Genomic DNA, 23,413 nt, shown 5'->3' on the forward strand with positions numbered 1-23,413 from the left:
AGAGAGGAGTTTGAGTGCTGCTCTCGTTCTTTCTTTTGCTTTTAGCGTCCTCAATGGTTTCAGTCAGCTGATGAAGTCTTACAAATCATCAAGTCGTGATTAAATTCTAGAAGCACTTGCACCATGAATGCAATCCTTTGGTACACATAGGCAACTTTTATTCATCATAAATAACTTAACATATTTAACCCCATCTGTACTTCTATGAACTTTTGTATGTGTCTTTTAAACAAAAGCAGATTAAGCTTTTCACCTGTTTTAATTTACGCAGAATGTTTCCCTTGCCGACCAAAACACTATGCTAAAGATGATTGGATACCAAGTTGTTAATTAAAACACTGTCGTTATGACTATAGAATGTAGAGGATAATAACATTTTCTCTTAACTCTCTAAGCCTTATACTAAACAGTTTTATAATTCCATGTTTTGGCTTTGTAAAGTCTTCAATCACAAACAATTGACGATGGTTTTTCGATGCATTGCTTCTTTGGATTGATGAAAATAAGAATAAAGCAGCAGTGTTGCGCGAGCATGAAAGCATGCGCATAATCTTGGAAAGGAGAGTTTTCAAAATTATTTTCTGATGTGTTTATTTTTATAACCACCATGAAATAATCTGTTAAAAGTAGTTTTGTACTTAGAGGAATGGTTGTAATAAATGAAGAAGTTGGAAGAACTGTCTATTACAGGGAATTTGTTAGCCAGACCGCTTAAGATGTCGTAATACCTCTGGTAGATGCCGTTAATTGAAAATTCTTCTGCACACAAACGGACTATTCTGACGAGTACAGCGGGTACCAGAGACACGATGTAGACACACGACGCCAGCACCAACACCTGCGTCAGCTCCAACTGCTGGACGTTGAGCCCCAGACTTGTACAACTTGTACTTCGTCTCCACGACACGCTGGCCTTTAGGTGTACAACAGTGATCACCGTCGCTAGGGAAACGATACAGAAAGTAAGTAATGGAATAGTAGTGTGGAAAATGGTATAGACAATAGTGTCGATCACATTCTTGTTAGAGACATAAATGTCTGACGGAACTAAAATCCACTGAGATATTCCTGAAGCTTCTGTCGTTATCACGTCAGATATCAAAGGCCGAGAGGCGAACCCAAGCTGAGAAAATATTGCAAAAAATATTAGAATCATTCCAATTGTGCGGGTCGTGACAAGATACTGAGCTCGAAGAGGAAAGACAACACACAAGCATCGCTCTATGGCGATGACCACCGCGTAAAACCCAGACGTGGTTCGAAAAGCAAAATTAATGCCGTAAAAATATGAGACTGATTTCTGGTAAAGCTCTACACCGATTCCAAGTAGCCGTTGTTCACTTAAAACTCTGGTGATGCTGAAATACGCACACGAAGCCACGAAGAATAAGTCCGAGACTGCCAGAGAAAAGAGACAGAGGTTCATGCGATCTCGCAGGCCCTGATGATAGAAGATCAGGGTATTCGTCAGGTTGGCGACGACACCAAACAGACTGATACATGTGTACACGGTCTCGATGAACACAACAAAAATAATGATGGCGTACGGAGCTTCGTGAGGTTTCACTTCAGCTTCTCTGGTTACAGTTTCATTCACTTCCATTGCACAGGTCACTGAGGGTGTTCAGTAGGATGTCTGACAAATAGTTATTAATTGCCTGCTGCATGATTGTGAAGGTCTATTTATGTAAAGAGAAGTGTCTACAAGAGGAATCATTATGACTCGCACGTGCGTTAACAATGTTTGTAAAGAGCAGACACTCTTAACCTGCTCTACTGCAGATCGTTTTCTCGTGTCGAAGATTTGTGAAAAAACTTTTTATGTGTATTATTATTTCCTGTACGTTAACATACCAAATATGTTTTCGAAATAATTAAATAAAATTCTATTGAAAAGCTGCAAATCAACATCACACAAATAGCTGACATTTCAGTGTTCTAATAGAAAACCGTAATTTACTAGTTTACTTTGTGCTCTGCTCACATCGTTTCTCTTCACTACCCTTTGAACTTTACAAACCCTATATAAAATTCGCTTTATTTTTAGTATAGAATGTGTGTTTGTGTGCGTGCGTGAGTGTGTAAGAGAGAGTGTGTAAATGCATGTTAGATTTTCAGGTACAGTAGGATTTTTATGCTAACGGCAGGATATATGCATATCTTATTTTTTTTAATCTAGAACTGTTTCTTCGATAAATGAAAGTCCAAATGGAAGGTTTGTGTGAAGAGTGGTAATTGGAAAGCAAATATGCAAATAGGTTAAGTGATATATATCTTAATATCAAACATCAACACATATGCAATAGTTTCTAAAGATATGCTTGCGTGAATGAAAATATATAAGTGCGGTGATTGTGCGCACATGTGTGTGTATGTGTGTGTCCCAGCATTGCTCTTCTCAATCAAGTTCGCATTCGGAGTGCTAGCGTGCTTTTAACTCAGTTTGTAACTCGCTGTTGCTGCCGGCCATGAGATCTCCGTCAGCAGAGGGGAGGCTACTCACATGCCTTCCACCGATTAAATCGGATATGTGGTGGTCTCGGAGTGCAGTGCACATATTCTACAGAGAAACGCTGAAAGCACGGGGGGAATAGGCATCGCACTTGGAATACCAAAGATTACTGAACACCTGGACCCTTTTGTACAGCGTCTTGATTGTGAGTAGCGGACCTTCTTTTACACTAAACAACCGCAGCACTACATAGTCCCTCATGCCACTTCGGTACTCTATCAAATGCATTCTAAAAGCTGGAAAAGTCTACGATTGCAATGTTGATACCTTCTCAGGCCATATCAAATTGTTGGTCTTAACTCAGCAAGAAAAGGTCCGAGGACGTCAAGGGCAAAGGAAAAGTTCACAAAGAAAATTCTTTCGTACCACCGACAATCATTGAAAAGTCAAAAGCGGACAAACTCTGAGACAGCGTCTGCCTCCTGGCAAATCAGTAGTAAAATAAGGAAATGGGGGAAGGTAGAAAGGGCGGCATGGACTGAGAAGAGATGCAGTTTGGTCGATGACCGTATGGCCTGAGGAGACAAAATGAAGGCGTTTGAATTGCTCAAAGTTCTTATACATGAGAAACAGCGATCAAAGACAGCGAGGACTGCATGCCATCGGATGGCAAAGCTGTCCTAGATAGATGTGGGGAGGACTGAAAATCTACCCGCTGAGAACGAAGCTGAGTGCTTCTTTGCTAACGGCTCAGAGGACCAGCAGGTGTTGTGTGACGAGGTTGGATAGGCGATTCTGAGCCTGAAGAGGGTTAAGAAAGTCCCCAGGGTGGACATTTCTCCAGCAGAGTTGCTCAGAAGTGATGCAAAACAGCTAGTAAAGGCTCTTTCCGCCCTGTGTCTGAAGATGTGGGCTATAAAGCAGTGGAGACACAGAAAGGGAAACAGTAGTACATCTGCCTAAAAAGATGAACATAGCTCAGTATCAGAATTATCGAACGATCAACTTGATAGGCAGGTACAGGTATGCTAAAAGTGATCCCCACGGCGGAAGAAATTCTCTCAGATGAATAGGCCAGACTCCGGGGTGGCAGAAGCACCAGTCGGTAGATCTTCAACAGCTGAGTCACTATAGAGAGTATGTAAACCAGGTTTCTAAAGGTTGTGTTGTCTACATTGTGTCATCCCAAAGTATGTACACGGCTTTACATGCCCTGTTTCATTTAACACGTTTCTTAAACAACTCAGCGACTTTATTGGCCTCTTGTTACATGCAATTTTTTTGCTTTATTTACCAGGTGACGCGAATAAGAGGAACAATAGAGTGTATTATATCCAAGATCTTGTGTTAACGCTTGAGTTTTGTAAAAGAATGACTAGAGTAATGTTATAAAAAACTTTGTCGGTCATTATTCCTATACCGTAGTTAGTTATTTTTTTATCTTGTCTACCTCCGAAACTATTTCTTTTCAAACTATCCGTCAATATTCTCCTTACAGTATATCCAGAGTTGGAGGGTGGTTTGTGTGTCGCTGTTGTGCGTGACCAGCTATGTTTTTAAAGTGCACGCCGTTAACTCAGTCATGATTTTCAGTTATTATGCGATGCCTAGACCTAGCTAATATACAGTTGTTTCTTTCCTCTACGGCAGGGGTGGGCAATTAAATTTCCTAAGGGGCCGCATGAGAAATTGAGATGTTTTAGAGGGCCCGACTAATATAGTTAACCCAGTTTTACCCAATACTGTATATAAAGCATATATACTATCCCTTCGCCAGCGGGCGGGCCGGTCAGAGACAGGAAGCGGGCCGGATCCGGCCCGCGGGCCGGCCTTTGCCCAGGTCTGCTCTACGGCGTCCTTTCCACCGAACTTAAACTCCGGCGGAAAGACATTATTTGCAGCGTCTGGACACTTTAGAAATAAAACGACTGTCCTCGAGTTTTCCATGCCGCACCATGACAGCAGTTTATAACAACAATCCAAGTTGTTTACTGTGCGTGGTTGCTGATTGCATTACATTTTCTTTTAAAGGCCTTTGCCGTCTGTCATCAACTGGAAGCTGTACAGGTCCTTGCAATATTGGGTCAGTAAATTTTGCACTTTATGTTTTCTACGAGAAAGGCATGACCACTGTCTTCAATGTCTCAGGTTTTGTATTGACCTTTTCGTGCGAGTATGGTTTCGCCGTCAAGCCGTGCTCGTCCTTCGTTTTTTTTTTTGTATACAATTAGTTTTCAGTCTGTTTTCATCCTGTTTTTTTTAAAGGCTGCAGTTCACTGATAATGTAGAGTCTAATGTCTTTAATTTTTTTTTACTTACGTGTCATTATTCCCCACGGAATTCGTTCCAAACTTCCCAGTTCGATGTGGTAATGAAGCTGTACAAGGGAACTTTGGAGGGAAAATTAGTCAATTTTTTTTATTTGAGTCTTAACTACTGAGAACTTGTCGCAGGCGCGCTCACAATCTCTCTCTCTTACAGACACACAAAGACAAACAAACAAAAGCATCTATTAACATATGCAACATGTTTCTTGCTTTTGTGTGAGATCGCAAAGTCTCTATGAAAAATACTGGAATACTTCCTTGAATAAATTTTAATATAATACAATTTTTAGCATTTACAGCCGCATTATCAAATTTAATTATACATCCGCTGTTATTAGGTACGGCAAAAATGTAAAACTTAGCGAAGAACATAATGAAAAGGAGGAAAGCTTTCTACTACAGTTTTTCTTTTTTTTCCCACGCAGTTATTGATGCAAAAAAGCACCAATTTTGGGGTCTTCAGACTGGTAAATATATTTAGAGTTAACAAAAACATGTAAATTACAATTCTGACACACTGAGTCTCATCGTCATGTCTTAGGATATAATGCTGGGGGAAAAAAGCATAGTAAATATTTCCTATATCAATATTTACTATATTAAAATACTACGAAAGTGGCAGTTTTGTATATTTTCTCTTCTCATATATGAATTAAGGTAGCTTAATTGCTTTCATAATTGTTTAGTAGTATTATATATATAAATTCCTCATTTAAAATCCAGCCATGTGTCCCTTTGCACAACTGTAGTAAGTCTCATCCTTCTTCCAAGCTGAACGTGTTCTTCTTATGTCTGTCCACATATATACGTTGAAATAACCATCACCATCAGTCGTTTGTCATATTCTTTTAAGTTTGAAAGCGTGTCTTTACCTACCTATTTTAAGACCTGGACTGCAGGAAACAAATTAAGAGATCATCACTGTTGTAAGACAATAATGCAGCCCGATGTTCATACAGCCCTCCTCTCGACACGATATGCAAACACCTCACCTCAATACTGGATCTCTTACCGTAACAGTCTTCATGATTTCAAGTGTATTACAACAGTTTTGAAGAATAAAGCTTACACAATCTATTAAAGTACACATTTTTAAAATGCTTTAGGTGTCTGCTAATAAGGATCACGTTTCTCAATGTCGAACATATGATGTCAAACACTGCTGCAATTACACTGGCAATTATTGTAATTGGTTATGGTATAAATTCCCCATCTTACACGTTTTAAGGTTGTGTGGACCAGGTGTATAACCATCAATCATAGAGCGAAAGATATTGAATTATAAAAGCAAGTTTTAAAACTTTGATAAAACGCGAAAACCCGTCCCATAATGTAGTCAGAATATATTATCGTACCCGGGGATTCAGGTGTCATCAAAATGTTGAGCCTCTTTCATATAAATTACAGCATTTTAATTTTGACCTTAAAAATGCTTAAGGCTTGTCAGAGTACGATAATTTGAAACAGATATTTAACAAGACACCTGACTAAAGAATGCTATTTATGGTAAATTGGAGGGTATCTTGGACACTGCAGTGGTCAGGGGAAGAGGGGGGGGGTGTTTTACGCAGTGCCAGCAACTGAGGCTATATTACGGCAAGCAGCCAGCCATGTAAACAGATGCCACATGCAGAGAAAGAACAGCGTGCCCGAGATGAGAAACGAACTCAGGGCAGCAAACCTTCACTGTATTGGTGACAGGCGTTAACCGTTGCGCCACCGGGCCGCTTGGTCAGGGGAAGAACTGACTTACGAATATGAAAGACTGTAATAGAAGTCAGTGCAAAAACATAAACCATTCTTAAAACAAGGTTGAAAAGTTGGCCTTGTTACCTGCCACCTTTATGTGTTTTCAACTGTCCTAGACGTCAGTCAAGGAACAAATAATCATATGCAAAAAAAAAAACAAAAAAAAACCCAACTAATTAGATTTTTTTCTTTTACTCAGATTGATGTTAAATAATGCATGACATCGAACCTGAATTATTTGTAAAGCTATGAAAGTAATACAATACAATTCAATTTAATTAACAACAGTGATACATCGGCTCAGACGAATTTCGTTACAGCTTAAGTATGATGGCTAGACACATGTTCATTTTAAATAACAGATGGCAACAGACAACGCTTGGCCAAACTTAGGAAGTTCACAGTGATAACACTGAACAATACTCAGCAGCTCGGTTTTATATCTCGAGGAGCAGCGGTAATAGATACAAAAATTTACAGAACTGTTTATAACCGGAAGTCCGCTCGCAGCTGTGCTGCACATCAAGTAAAGTCGCGAATAGACGCCGTAGGAGGAGAAATCCTCGACAATCAAGCGGACGATTTTTATGGAAACCATGGGTACCATGGAAACGATGTAGATACACGAGGCGATGATAAGCATTTTAGTCAGCATCACCTGCTGTTTGCTGTGTTCGACACTTGTAGAACTTGTCCTTCGCCTCCAGGCGGCAGCAGTAGTCAGTCGCACCACGGTGGCTAATGTCACCAGTGACAGGATGAAAAGTGTAAATAAAGGAACACAAACGCTAAAGATTGAGCATACAATAAAGTCGACTAACAGTTTGTTATCGAGATACTCTTTTGAGGGAACCATTATCCACTGAGGAGTTTCTATCATTTTATTTTCTACTATATCGTACTTAAAAGGTTGGAAAAGAAACCCGAGCTGAGCAAATGCGGCTAGAAAGACAAGAATCATCGCCATGGTGCGAGTTCTCACTATTGAAGAAACTCGAAGTGGATAGGCCACACACAGATACCGATCTACAGCAATGACTACAATGTAAAGACTAACAGTAGTTCGAAGGGCAAAGTTGATGCCGACACCATAAGACAAGGAGTTTATGTAAATCTTTTTGGCGAACCCATTAGGATCAAGCTCACTGAGTATACTGACGGCGCTGAAATAAATGGCGCACACAAGAAAAACAATGTCAACAATAGAGAGGGAAAAGAGACACAAGTTCATGCGATCTCGTAGACCCTGACGATAAAAAACCAAACAACTAAAGAAGTTTGCGAAAACACCAAAGCAGCCAACAAAACAATTTACAGATTCCACAGCCCTCAAGATGATGACCAGACACCTAACTTCACTGCCTATCTCCTCTTGTCCACAGCTGTGATTGTCACTTGTGTTAGCACTCATCACTGGAGACAAGTCACAAGTCATGACCACTTTATTCTAGGTGGAAACATTCAAGAGGCGTTGGTATATGAAAGATTCCTAGTTATGTACACTTTTAAAGAAGGTTGCTCATGTTTCTTTGAATTACTCGCCTTTTAAAATATGGCGTAACACAAAACATTAAGTCAAAACAAAATCAATTAAGGAGACTTTTCTCTGCCTAAGTAGCTGACAATGAAAACAAATATCTTCTGTACTGAGTCCTAGAAGAGTTTGATTTTTCTATTGGTGTATAAAACTCTGTTATTTTACCCTCAATTAAATGTCAAAGACAAAAATATGATCTTTTTCTCTGCTCTTATTTTTTTTAAAAAGAGCTGCATGTGTATTACTTTTCTGTGACAATGCTATGGACCTTTTATAGTTTTTGTCCTGTCTTTTAATTATTGTTTTCGTTCTGTGTATAGGTTTTGATTACGTACATATCTATTTAAATTTAAATACTGTATTATTATATGTAAAAACATAAATGTGTTTCATTTAAAGAATATCCTGATTTACACATATATTTTAACTTGGATGGTGTTTCCATCAACTACTAACCTTCAAAAGTTCACTTAATAAAAATCGTCTTAATCCATGTCTATTGCATCCTTTACAATGTAATTTATAGGTGTGTCTGTCTGTTTGACAATTTTAAAATTGTTCTGTTTGAAGACTTGGATACTATAGGTAAGAAATCTTACACTGTGCTTAAGTGAAACCTACGGATTTACCTGAATTAGGAAATACTTGTTAAAATGATAAAACGTGCGCGGGCAGGTTTCGTCTCAAGTTTTTGTGCAACTTTCACCCTCAGAGTGCTGATGGCCGCGAAAAATGTCGAGTTGATGTTGCATACAATCTTTGTGCGTGTGAAGTCCACGTGATGGTCATCTAGGTGTCGGGGAGGAGAAAGAAGTGTTACATAGCATGTGTCAGTCAGCCAGTTAGCGAGATTTCTAGAGGACCTTCCGTCACGCTGCGACTGCGCCCACCTCTCCGCCAAGACACAGTGCGACAGCCTGAGGCTCGAGTCCCATCAGAGTGTGTTTAAGAGATTCACAGAAGTGCAAGTTCCGAGTTGTATGTAAGAGCGTTTGGCACTTGTATGAAAAATAATATATCGTCACTGGACCTCACCTGATTGCTCTACACTCGAGACCAACATAAATCAGTGAAAAAAGCTAAAATAGTCTTACAAGCAGTTGAGTAAACTTCACGCCCTACTCCCTACTCCACTCTGCAAAATCGACCGACACGAGCCCACCCTTGTTTCCGTCTGTTGAAATAACATAAATCGACCTCTGATGCACATCTGCATTTAAAAAAAGTTGTGACAGTCGTTTATTTTTTGTTTTAACGTAAAGTCCCGGGCAATGGACTTTTCACAAACTTGGTCTTGGTACAGCAAAACAACTCAAGATACGGGAGTTGATAAACATAAACTTCCATGAGGCAACATTGTGATGCTTGAAAGATTATTCAACATATTTTTGAGATTGTGCCCAATGTTGTGATACATTTTTTTCCATTTCTGTGTATGAGCTCCTATATCAAAGTGACTGAAATGTTGTTAGTTATAATTTTATGGATTCATCGCTAATATTATTCGTCTTGTCAGGCAGAAAAGCACCTACACAGTTCGTTCTTTGTGTTTTTGTGTTGTATCAGACCGTGTGTCTGTTCACAGAAATAATGACTGTTTGAAATGCACAAAGAAACCAAATACAGTGTAAGGAGCTCTCACAAGTTCTTTATCTTTTGACAAAAGCCAAAACAAAAACAAAGCAAACACAAACAAACAAAAAATCAAACAAACAAAAATCAAACAAAGACTAAAAATCAGATAGTGCCCCAAGACAAGGAAATCTTCCTTCTATAGCTGTATGCAGAAGGCGGAGATCATAAAAAGGTTTTTGCAGTCCACCTACTCAACAAAACATGAGTGGACAGTGTGTCATACACATTATTTTTAAGAGTCACATTGCTTACCACATAAAGTCCTCTCGTGTAGACAGTATAATAATTAGTTTTTCCTAAACACTGCACCAGTGTGTACGTCAGCATAGCTTAAAATTAATGAATGCTACCACAAACCTTTCATTAACTTTTTTCTTGTTTTAATTTCCGCTAATTTACATTTCGTAACTTAGTTCCTTTTTGTAATTTCAAATTTTTTTCAAATACACCACCCTGTGTGAGAATCAGTTCTAGTGACAATAGTAATATTCCGAGCTTTCATTTAGCGCATTAGTTTTATTGTTATTTTTTAGCGTTGCTTGCTTAAAATCAGTGATAAATACTACTGAAACTTGTCAATTCAAAACATTTGTAAACTGTAGGAAAAAAGTGAAGCAAAAAAAATTTTTTTTTAAAGCGACAAAGAAACTGAAATTAAAGAGTGAATTATTCACAATTCATACATTCTATTCTTAATAACTAAATTACACGTTTTAAAGTTCAGATAGATAAAGTTTGAATTGTGATTCTCAATTGGCATGGAAAAATCTGCAAAGAAGTGTGGGGAAAAGTTCAATACGTGGAATTATTTTTTTAAGAGAGAGAGAAAACACCATGCAATATTAAACCAGGTGATCAATTCTTTACTTGAAACATTTAAGATTATTAAATAAATAAAGAGTTTTTAAGGGTGTGGCTGCAACAGTAAATTACAAATTATCTTATTAACAGCAAGATTGTAAGATTTAAAAATATTTATTAAATGAAAAGATTCAAACAAATTACTGTAAGAAAAGTTATTGTTTGCCCAGGGAGGAATTTAGAACTCTGCTTGTCGATTCTGCTTTTAATTAGCTGTGTCTTTTTAGATAAATATATAGCATCCGTAGATACCAGTGATCGCGACTATGACCGCAGTTCACTCGTCTTTACTCTATGGCGGTTGACACCAGCAGTCAGTCACACATTGTCACATGTCCGCTGGGTGATGTCTGCTCACCCAATAAGTCTCACAGTGTCCAGCCAGACATCATCCTTAGTGATGCGGCATACAGGGACATTAGGTTGATCATCGGGGGTTTTGTGACAACTGTCCTCAGCCTGTGTGGACTTGTGACCAACGTCATCAACGTCCTTGTGTTCCACCGCCAGGGACTGAGGGATCGCATGAACCTTTGTCTCTTCTCTCTGGCTTTGTCAGACCTCACCTTCCTAACATGCACTGCCGTCTTCAGCTTTGTCAACATCTTGACGGACCTGCAGCTGCTGGGCTTTGGTGACGAGCAGTACCTGAAGGCTGTGACGTATGCTCTGGGGACCATCTACGCCATGAGATGCACTTCTAGCTTCTACATCATGATCATCGCCATAGAGCGATGTCTGTGTGTGACCTTTCCCCTCCGCGCCGTCTCCCTCATCAAGACCCAAACCATGGCTGTCATGTTAGTTGTGTTCGCGATACTTCCTCAGCTTGGTTACATCGTCCAGCCTCTAAGATATCACGTGGTCAGTACAATGGTTGCAGGAAAGCTTACATGGCGCCTTGTTTCCACAGAAATATATCTCCACAACAAAGATGTCATCGACGCTCTTTTCAACACAATTTTTAGTGTCAGCGTCCCGATAGCTACTTTTCTTCTGGTTTCTATAGCAACCTTCATTACCGTAGTGCAGCTGAACTCTGCCATGGCCTGGCGAGAGAAGACGAGTTCTGTAAACGTTGACAGCAGAGGCCAACAGAGGGCGCTGACGATGATGCTGGTGGTTGCCTCGTGTGTGTACATAGGATCGATGATACCGTTCGTTGCCATAACAGCCGCTCGTGTGTTTGTGACAGACTTCTCGCCACTGGGACTGTACGCCAACATGTACATGGCCGGCAATATCATCTCTAATGTCTTTCCTCGCATCAACAGCTCAGTTAATTTTTTTGTTTATTTCAGTCGGTCATCGCGGTACAGGTGTGAGCTCAGAGCATTGTGTATCTCAAAAAAGGGTTCTCTTTTGGATGTTGAGAAATCAGCAACTCTTCAGTCTTCCATTGGGTATCCTAGCAAGGCAGCAGGCCAAAAATAATAATATATTTTTTATTAAAAGGCATTAAGAAAAAAAGCTTATAGCATCAGTATTTGTGATAACAAAGAATAAAAATGAATAACGTTTTTTTTTCACAACCACAGTCTTATGAAAATGAAATTTCCATCTTTTTGTGTTTGATTTTTTCAGTTATTCACGAGAAGAAAACAGTAACACAAGCGTTAGTAGCATGTAATTTGCTTGCCAAACCGAAGTTAGAAACTACAGTGCTCTCATATTTTGTCTCCTCTCTTCCACAAAGGGTCTAATGTATTATTGCTGATTATGTTGAGATTAATAAATGTCCTCAAGCGTATGAGTCTTGCGTTCATCTAAACGTGTAGGATTGTCAGGCATTCACAGTTAGAAATACTGACGAGAAACACTGTTACACCGCCGACCTCAAATAGAACCAAGTTACCTCGTCTGGTGTAAGTAAAATCCTTTCATACACGTGAGTATTGTGATAGTTCGTGAGATATTTGCATGGAAGTATTAATACAGGTAATTTAAAGGATGCATATACTTTTTTTTTGTAGATAATTTAGTGTGATCAACATTGGTTCATTTATTATTGTTCAGTTTGGAATCAGGATTTTTAGGCGAAAACGTATATTTAGAAGTAACGCACAAGTTCAAGATTTCAACCAGTAGAAGACATTACCATTTGTATAGGACCCCTCATGGAGTATGCTGTATGTGTTGTCACTGGGTCCGAGTATCAGAGACAACTCTCGTCTCCAGTACTTTCATGCAAAAAATTGCGTACAGTACGCATTAAAAGTTCGGAGGACCCCTTCAATTTTCGTCAATGGGGTCCCAGGGGTCCCCTTCCAATTTGGGCAAAGAACAGATACAAAATTGGGTAAATGTGGTGTCTGACATCGTAGCCCAATTTATTGTTGTCCGCCACAAGGTGAGAGTTACTTCCCTTGCACTGAGTTTTTCGCTTACCGGAAAGAGTTCCATCATGGACAGCGTGGTTAAAATCATCGTCTCAGAAACGGAAAGCAAGAGAGCATCCCAAGTACAGTGAGCATAAGCTCATCACAGATGCTTGCACAGACATCATGGCACAGAAATATCGCCGTTTCTGACTAGACATTACAGTGCTTTGTGTGCTTGAAAGGCAGTTGAACAAAGTAGTTGATTTGTTGATTTTTTTTTCACATTGTAAAGGGACCCCTTAGAGTTAGCCTGGGACCCCTTAGAAATCGGAAGAAGGAATTTAGCCTTAGCAGAAGCCCTGACTAGTTAAGGAAACCTTGTTTATCTGTGCTATAACAAAGCTCTTAAAGAAACTGTTCACCTTCTCGCTAACTCTGACACCGATTACGGATTCTAGTACACGCGACTTAGCTTTTCTTACCCTTATTTACATCTCCAACTGTATTAGTATTTTTTTAAAAATGACGGATTCTGAATCATTGTATTTCTCTTCCACGTTTGTTCATGGACACTACAGTCGAGACCTGATTAGTAATTTATGTCTATATTATCTAACAAGACTTACCGGAAATCAGTGTTTGGAATTTAGAATTCACGATAAGTGATATTCGGATGTTGGGAGCGCGAGACACAAAACTGCGAGAACAGAGACATTAGCAACCCTTGACAACAGGCCTAGATTATTAAAAGACAACTACTGGACCGACACCCAAAACGCAATAGCCTCCTTCCACTACGGGTGAAGTCTACTAACGGTTGCAAACTCGACAAACGAGTCTATCTGTAACCTCGTCTGAGTTCTTAGTCTTCTAGGGGCTTACATAGACGATCGCTCAGAGCCCGTATGTAATGACATATTTTTTCGTTCTGTGCGATCGACTTTGTTTGCACAAGTAGCTTTGCAAGTGTAGGAAAGAAAATCGAAAATGACTAACTTTAATTACTCTGAAACCTTGCTCAATAATCAGCTTAAAAAAGAGTTGAGAGGCCCGAGCTTCCGGAACTAAAAACCTAAATATCTCCAAAATTGGAAAAGCTCATGTTTCTTCAAATTAAAACTTTCAGGTCACATAAAACGAAGTGTTGATCCCTGATAAAGGTAAGATGGTCTAATGTTTGCATACAATATTAAAAGAATATCTTTTTTTGTTGTTTTCGTCATTCATTTGCAGTTTCAATTCTTGCTTTCATAGAGCGTGTTTGTGTGTAGTTAGGTGGTGTACACCTACAGGCAATAGGAAGCCAGGCTAGTCTCTAGCACTGAAACATGACTAGTAAACATGTGAGACCAGAGACTAAAACCAAGCTCAAGGATTTACCCAGTTATGCAAACAAATTTTAGGGCAAAACTTTGAGGCATCCATTTATTAAAAGAATAGACTGCGATGTTGTGCTTAAAACTACAACAGACTAAGTGGTCAGTCAGTAGGGATGCAAACACTATAAAACATTGAAGGGAATTGTAACAGTATCATTTAAAGCTTATGTAAAGTTTATCAATTGCAGGCTGTGGTGTGTCACTTCAGCCAACTGTTAAACCCGTGTGATTGATTTAGATGTTTTTTTTTAAATTTTACAACAGTATAAATTGAGCAGCATTACCTTTGAGAATTGGCCAGTCCCTTCTACTACATTATTAAAATATTTGCCTACCACGTGCAGTCTCACTGACGTGTTCTAGTGAAATGAAAAGAATCTCATCCATTTTGCTGTCACGATGGAGCTAGACATATACATATAAAATATCATGGTTCATATGTCTTCATGTGAATTAGTCAACAGCGGTACAATAAGGCTATGAACAAGACTTGATCCCATTACTTTGTATTTATTTGTTTCACAAACCTTCCATTTGTGTTTACGATTGTTTCGAAGAGGACTGTAAGCTGATTGCAAGTTATTTCGTGGTATTTTGTATGAGTATGTGGGTGAGATTGTGTGGATGTATGCCTGGGTGCGTCAGTAGAGAAGATTACACCACAGACAGAAAGAATGATTTTATTCTAACTTTTCCTGGACGTGGAAAACTTGACACTTTTTCTTGCTGTGATGTCGCTCGTTAAAAGAGAGTGCATTATTCAAAAGAAAGCCTGTTGATTCTATAATACAGACATTTGTTTTAAAAATCACTTTACGTGTGCTTGATTTTGGCTTAGTGGGTAACATATTATATACTTAAATAGTACACTGTTAAAACTAACAGTTTGTTATATTTAACATAAATGTATTTCGATATGCACGTTTTTGTCGTTTTGTTATCCGTGAGTTTTTTTTTAATTACCCCAAACAGACACATGTCTGTATTTTTCTTTAATGCTGGGATTCATAACAAGTCGGTGAAGGTACTTATGGAAATGAATTCAAATAAAAGTTTTTTTCATTATAGGAAAAGGTACTGTTTTGTAGAAGTCATGTACGGTTGAGAAAAAAGTTAATCTTTTGCTTTGTTGATTGTTTTTTTCATTCTTTTTTCAATTCGGACATTTTCGTGCTTTCTATCTCTTTCGAGATTGGTATAGTTGCATTGTAGCAACCTACATTGTTGGTCTCCATAATGGTATTCCATTCACATACCTCATCCAAACTAAAACCAAACAATTGCCTCTTTAAGTCGTGACAAGGTAGTCGAAGTCGTAATATCCACTATAATAGTATGATTTTAACAATTATATACACTTGTTACAAGTTATTATATTTGTTTTTGCAAGTTTTCAAGCAGTAAACGTCGTTTATACATACTTTGTATCTTTTTCAAAGTCAAAAGTAAACTATGACAAGCTTATCGGAAGCTTTGGTGACAAATAAAAATGTATAATATATATAATTATATATATATATAATAGTTTGACGTGTGCATCTTGAAGATCGTATTAGTCACATTCAGTTTTGTTTACAGTAAAATCTCGGATGATACTTTGAAGTAATGCATTGAGTGCTGCCTACGACACCTTTTAATGAAGGCTTTTAAAAATTGGTAACTACATACGGGTTCTTTCATATTATGACTGCCATCTAAGTGGGCGCGACATTTTGATAAAGACGGGTCGCTAGGATAAGTAAAATGTAAAATAAAAACAAAAGTTTGAGATAAATGCTAATAAAGAAGTTCCAGGTATGCTGTTGCTTGATGTTAGTGTCTTTAATGAGGATGGTTTTGTAATCAAAGTTTGACAAAAAGTAAGGTAGCCAAATACTGAATCCTATTTTTATTTTATTATTGTTTTAAAGTCTGTCAAACCATATTGTTCGAGTGACGGTGTATTAGATAAATCGCAATGTAAAATTAATCATAATTTAGTTTAGGGTTCTCAGCTGTCAAACTTTTCTTATCTTTTCTTGTATTTTAAAAAAAAATCAGATTTTACCATGTGTTTGCTCGTCCTTTGAAAGACTACGCGTTCCTTGAATGACTGTGGCTTGAGGTCATCCCCTACAGTTAAAAAAAACCCCGCTCACAACCTCAAAAAACTCACAAGAAGTTAAAACCGACTTGTGAATACAACCTTTTAGCAAGCACAATTTAAGGCAGACACAATTTGAAGGCTAGCCTTAATTGTCTTAAATTATTAACCAAGAACCTCGGCAATCCATACATCAATAGATAAAGGAAGGTAGTATTAGACCTGGGAGGATGGCTAGAGAAAGTCTTTCTATCCCACCTTTCTCTTCTGTAATGTAATTCTGAGATGGAATAACAAACTCTAACACACCTCTACTTTTTTGAAGGGCATTTTATACAAGAGAGTTCAATCAACTCATGTCAGTAACTCGCAATGTTTGCTACACGACTCACGAGCCTCTACCATGTTCTTCCTATAACAAATGACTTAAAGTCTAAAAAGTAAAGATTTATTAAGCACGCAAATTATGCAAATACATAATACAAAACCGTAACTTTCTAGAGTCAGTCCGAGTATTGTCCGTGCTATTCGTACTTTTAATGTTAAAATGCTGTCAGGTCCCGTTAAACCATCATTCACTCTCACATTCATACGCACACCAACATAGCTTTGACAGTTGTTAAGCCGTTCTCGCACTTTCAGTTCTTCCTGCGCCTCTCTTTGCTGCCAGTTCACACTTGTGGTGAGGTAGGGAGCAAGTCCCCAATCGACAGTCGCAGTACGCTGATGACTGTCCTGGAAGTACCCGTCCCACTGACTGTCTGTCCTTACTGAACTTTCCCTTTCGTTCCAAAAACCACGTCAGAGAGTAATGACTGTTCTTCCGGCGACACAAATTCGAGCACAGTCCCAGTCTAGGGAATCCCTGTGGCACTTTCGACTACTGAATGCTTCCCGTCTTCACTGTTGTATAGCGCAGGTGGGAGAGCACCGAGATGACAAATTCCACATAAAGACGCAGAACAAACATCACCTTGAGAGACATGACGCCATACTCCAGTGCTTTGGAGTGCGGGAAACACAGCAGGCGTCCTTTTATTTTTCTTTTTTTTTTCTTTTCAGAACGAAGAGTCCTCTTGAAGTCTTTAGTGTCAAATATCTAACTCTCATAGTTAGCGCAAGACATGGTCACGTATCCTTTGACTGTCGCGCCTGTAGCTTACAATTCTGACGGTCCGTTGTTACTGATTTGCCCCTTGCATCGAAGTTCTCTAACCCAAACATTCTTTCATTCAATTCTTTGTCCTCTTTTCTAAAGCCTTGATCTTGAAGAAAATTTGAAGATGGTGTTTGAGAAAGCTAAATTTTGTCTATTTCTGACCATTGTGGATCCATCTACACTGTTCCGATGATTTGGTTTCCCTCGTGCATTTGTCAAGCACTCACATGCCATTCTTTACCCAATCAACAATTGACCATCACCCTCGCTCACCCGGTGTCTCGCCTACAGGTGGCGGGGTGGAAATCTCTCTAATCATTTGCTCAGTGTCAAGCTAGTATGTTTTACCAGTGAGATGTAAGAGAATCATGGATTGTTTTGTGTCAGTAGTAATCGTCGAGTAGGTTCGAGCGTCATTATCACCTCTGGTGGCAAGCTAGTCCTGACTGGCTTGTTATGGGCCCTTAAGGAAATATATATCAAAAATACCACACACACACACAATGCCATGTACACCATCTTTAAGTAAAAGTTTTCTTTAACTTAATCATCTTATATGTTAAAAATATGTTAACTTGTTTTTAACCTACAAAATTACCAATCACTTGTTAAAATGTTAGCGGAAAAGTATTGTCATTCTCTCTCGCGGTGTTTGTTTTTTTTTCTAATAACGGACATGTGACGTCAGCTACACTTCGCTCTGAGCAAAACCTTGCTTTTAGTTATTCCCTTAAAGAAATATTTTCTTAGTATAGTACTGTTTCCATCAGCCTCTAACAAAACATAAAAGGCTGAAATCTCTTAATGAGGCGTATCTCAAAGTTAAAGTAATTATGACAACACATGAGATAAATCAAAAAGGTTACCTTAGATCATTTTTATTGGTATGCCGCATGGCGTGTGAAAATGTGCAGTAACCTTTGATTGACTAGTGCTAATACAACTACGAGTAATTGTTAGCTACTGTTATAATTTATTAACCTGAACACATTTCTGTATATTTAAAATTTGTTGTGTCTCTTTAAATCCGGTAATTTTATTCACTTTGAATCTGAAATGCGTGACTTATACATTAGTTCCCTAATTTTTATTATAGTTCAATTTAATTTTTATTATACACAAGTTTAAATAAAGAAAACAGATGGCAAAACCAACACTTGATACACTTTTGTAAGGTTGCTGTCACTTGCTACAACGGAACAGTACTCTAAGCTCGTCTTTATACCTCGAAGAGCGGCAGTAGTAGATAAAGAAATTTACAGAACTGTTTATTACTGGAAGTCCACTAGCAGCTGTGTTGCAAATCATGTAAAGTCGCGAATAGGTTCCGTAGGAAGAAAACTCCTCCACTATCAAGCGAGCAATTGTGATAAAAACCATCGGCGCCATGGAAACGATATAGACACAGGAGGCGAGGACGAGCATCTTTGTCAGCGCCACCTGCTGACTGTTTTGTTTTAGACTTGCAGAACTTTTCTCACGCCGCCAGGCGACGGCGGTTGTTAATTGAACCACGGTGATTATTGTTGCCAGTGACACGACAACAAACGTAAATAAAGAAACACAGGCGCTGAAAAACGTGTAAACAATGAAGTCGACTATCAGTTTGTTCGCGAGATATTCTTTGGACGGAACCAATACCCACTGAGGGATTCCAAAGGCTATTTTTTGTATTATGTCATATTTGAAAGGTTGGTATGCAAACCCAAGTTGAGGGAATGCGGCAAGAAAGACAAGAATTATAGCCATATTGCGGGTGTTCAGTATTGAAGATGCTAGAAGTGGAAAGGCCACACAAACATAACGATCTACAGCAATGACCACGATATAGAGACCAACGGTGGTTCTGAGAGCGAAATTAATGCCGACGCCATAAGCCATTGACTTCAGGTAAAGCTCCTGGGCCAAACCATATGGTTCATATTTGCCGAGTATACTAACTGCACTAAAATAAGTGGAGCACACGAGGTAAAGAATGTCTACAATAGACAGAGAAAAGAGACACAGGTGCATGCGATCTCGTAGACCCTGGCGGTAAAAAACAAAACAACTAAGGACGTTTGTTAGAACTCCAAAACATCCGATAATGAAATTTGCAGATTCAACCACCGTGAACATGATCAACAGAAACTCAGATTCACTGGCCATAGCTCCCTGTCCCAAGCTTTGATTGACACTTGTATTTGCAGCCATCATTGGTAACACTTAGAATAAAAGTCAATTCATTAATCATGACCTCTTCATCTTGGCGTTGGTCTTCTCAGATACATCGTTGTGTACAACAGTGCTGTCAGGTCTTAGTGTTACTAAAGCAAGAGCTCGTCTTTACAGTGAGGTTCCACACATTCACATATTTTAAATCGTCAATAAAACTTCAATGTAAGAGGTATGACGTAGCCTTAGTAGTTCATCTTTTATACTTTCTTGAAGTCTTTTTTCCATTAGGAGTTAGATAAAAAAAAAATATATATACGTCTATTTTTCACTTCTTCCTAAAAGAGATTGATTTTCCTTAGGTAGAGGAAAATGCATAATCTTGTCTTCATATCGAACGTTAGAGCATGTATTTTCTGTGTAAGGTAAGCTGTCGATTTATTAATTTCTTATTAAAAAAGCTGCACCTCTTCTTTTTGCTTTTTTTTACCTCGGATGTTAGCGATATTTTTTTTTCTTTTGGGCATATATTATTTTGATAAATGAATTATTCAAATTTTAAATAATAGTTTATCATGAATAAAAAGATGTATTTATAACATCCTGAACTTCTATTAAATTATTTTAATCATCCGTTTTCCTTCGACTAGGTATTTATATAATAAGAAAGTGATTATTTAATTTAATTAATCCAAGTAAATTTTTTGTACTGGAAGCTTCATACGGTATGACAGACACAACAAGTTTATCAATATCTACATCAAACTCAGAGATAAAAGGAATCCACACACATATAGAAAAAGGCTCCAAGAAAAACCATGGATCCTGACACGCACCCAAGGAGTGGAAGATATAATTAAAGGAGAAAATTTTTTTCTGGTTAAGGTATTAAGGCTAGCTTTGGAAGCGTCGAAGATGCCCATGCAAAATGATGGCAGCAAAGCCTTCCAGATATTTGTGCCAAAGAAAGAGAGGAAAAAGTGCAGCGACACAGAAAATCCTCTTTGATACATGACACAGGGGTCAGCATGAGAGGATCAGAAAGACTGGGGCTGATGTTTACACCTGAGATATTCTACATCAGGACTAATAAGAAGCCCATTGGCAAGCATGGGTCCATTGTGCTAAATGCATATAGGAGCAGGCACAAAGTGCAGCTTGCAAAGGTGTGTTGCCAAATGATGATCAGAGTGAGAAAAAGCAGGCAGCGATGTCTAAGGTCTTTTTAGTCTTGTTAGGCTGTTTGGAAAATACACAAACAGCTTGAGTCTTTCAGCCGGAACAGCACAAAAATTAACGAAATTTAGTGAGTTTAGTAAGTGATAAACTACTTTTCTTTGTAATATTCTTATTTTATAAACTATAATTCCGACGTTTACAATATCTTTGTTTCCTGATATTTACGTTCATACATAGGCACATGAATGTAATAACACTTACCAACACACACACACACAGACGAAGAGTGCCCTGGTCATTAGTTTAATCGCTAATTAGTGAAAAACATAAAGCAGTATAATAAAACGAAGGCATTGAATATATCTTGGCGTTTATTGGAAACGTGCAAAGACTTAGGAATGCAACGAGCAGGCTTGAAATAATTCTAAAAAATACACAAAGTTCACAGTTATTTATGTAAATCCCAGAGCGAAAGTTTAAAAACATGCCTCAATATGAATATCGATGTCGTATGACGTGTAGCATCACCCAGCCTCCTTTACGTGCTCGTCCTTTACACGTGGAGGTCAGTAAGGTCACTGACCACAATACACTGGAGGTAATGTCCTCGTCAGTGACAACGCCGATCTGCTAATATGCATAATCGTCGATGGAATTGGATCTCTTAATGTTAGCTTCTTCGGTAGTTTAAGAATGTTATCAACTGCTTGGTCGTCTATCGTTAAGTCTTTTCTCCTTCGGGAGCGCGCGCACGTGTGTGTGTGTGTGTGTTTATTCCATTGATTACCTGACTTTGGTCTAGGACGTGAACCTGCACTAAAAAGGTGAAGTTTTCAAAACATTTCTTTTTCCTTTTGCACTCTGATATTAGATGTAATTTGTAGGTGAATCTGTATAAAAGCCATTTTTGTGACTGTACACATTAGAGACTGTAGCGCAGAGCGATTTACCAAAGCATTAGGAGATACGTAATCTCAAAACTTATGCGAGAAAAATAACACGAGCTGGTAAAGTGTTCAACAAACTTATAAAAAGGTTCTCTTATGAAGGTAAATATCACAGTCCGCTAAATTTCTGACACTTTCGTCAACAGCAATGTGCACGTGAACATTTCTTGTTAAAAGCTTTAACATCGCAAACAACCGTATTTTATTTAAGTAAACATATTCTTACGTTTAAAAATGTTAAATAATATATTTTTTTAAAACTTCATGTTATAAAACGGTTGTGGTGAAAATGCAAATGCGGGCTTGTCGACATCACCATTAGCAACGCTTAGTCAGTACGTGGCCACCAGGCGTTAGCGCTTCTTGAAGTCGGAGCCAAGAAGGGTTACTAGGTGTGATTAGTAAAAATGGTTTTTCTCATTAATATTTCATCGTCAGAAGATTTGCTGTCAGATAATTTTCACGATTTATCTGACAAAACTCGAAAAACAATGGAAAATATATGGTTTATTGGAGTTATATTTCCAGCTTGTCTTGTTGGTGTCCCAGCGAACATCCTCACCTGTATGGTGTTTTCGCGACAAGGACTTCAAGATCGAATGACCTTCTATCTTTTTTCACTGGCCCTCGTGGATTGTCTGCACTTGATGTGTACACTGACAATATTTCCAGTAAGTTCAATCTTGCGTAGCTACGACGACACAATGGGAGAAAACTACTATCTTAAATCTCTGATATCTCTTGTTAGTGTCCTTTACGGCAGTCGCACCACATCATCCTTGATCAGTGCGGTGATTGCAGTAGAGAGGTGCGTGTGTGTTGTGTTTCCATTATGGGCTTCTAGTCATGTAAAATCCAAGAAAATGATTATAGCAGTAATAGGTTTGTTCCTTTTCTTTCAAACTGCTTACATTCCTTACCCATTTTCATTAGAAGCTAGAAGTATGAAAAAGAATGCAAGTGAGGTTTTGTACCTAAAGCCGACAAGGTTCTATACAAACAATGAGACTGCTCTCCAATTAATACAAAGCGTGTTGCTGGACATGGTGATCCCTGTTGTGAATTTCATTATCTTAATCGTGGTGACTGCTATCACTATATTCAAACTAAGAGCAGCCATACGATGGCGACAAAATTCAGCAGCAGTGACTGGGAATAGCAACAGTCAGCAGACTGCCCTGACGGCCATGTTGGTCCTAGTAGCCATCACACACATTGTGACGATGGCGCCTCTTGTAGCATCGCAGTTGTTATTTTTTGTTTCCTTTGATGACTTAAAAATTGACTACAATACATACATGCTATTGCATTCGGTGATACATTCCATTCCGGCATTGAATGATTCTATTCACTTCTGCATTTATTATCGTCGTTCGTCTCGATTTCGACAGATTTTCTGCAGCATACTTTGTTCTATGGATCAGCGAAGGCCTGATTGATCATCCACAAAGTAACATTCTAAATTAGCTCTTTTAACGAGATTTCTTTAATATATTTTATTCACAACCTGATTATTTTTATTATAAATCACATATTTACATTTTAAATGGTTTACTTCTGTGATATTTGTTTCGGAAATAGTAAATGTTGTTTTTCCTTTTATTTCTTATTTTGTGAATTAAAATAGCTA

The 23,413-nt window shown here is 38.4% G+C and overlaps 2 protein-coding genes across 2 annotated transcripts; one reads left to right on the plus strand and one right to left on the minus strand.

The window, feature by feature from the left end:
- Positions 1 to 574: 574 nt before the first annotated feature.
- Positions 575 to 4,778, minus strand: LOC112566908. The gene is made up of 3 exons (XM_025243335.1): positions 4,772 to 4,778; positions 3,367 to 3,580; positions 575 to 1,358 (listed from the first exon to the last, which is right to left on the minus strand). Exons 1-3 carry the CDS (start codon positions 4,776 to 4,778, stop codon positions 575 to 577), a joined length of 1,005 nt encoding a protein of 334 aa, XP_025099120.1.
- A 6,077-nt stretch (positions 4,779 to 10,855) lies between these two features.
- Positions 10,856 to 11,995, plus strand: LOC112566909. Its single transcript, XM_025243336.1, has one exon. The coding sequence runs from the start codon at positions 10,856 to 10,858 to the stop codon at positions 11,993 to 11,995; it is 1,140 nt and encodes a 379-aa protein (XP_025099121.1).
- Positions 11,996 to 23,413: the final 11,418 nt, after the last annotated feature.

This window comes from Pomacea canaliculata, linkage group LG6 (assembly GCF_003073045.1).
Source record: "Pomacea canaliculata isolate SZHN2017 linkage group LG6, ASM307304v1, whole genome shotgun sequence".
Taxonomy (NCBI): domain Eukaryota; kingdom Metazoa; phylum Mollusca; class Gastropoda; order Architaenioglossa; family Ampullariidae; genus Pomacea; species Pomacea canaliculata.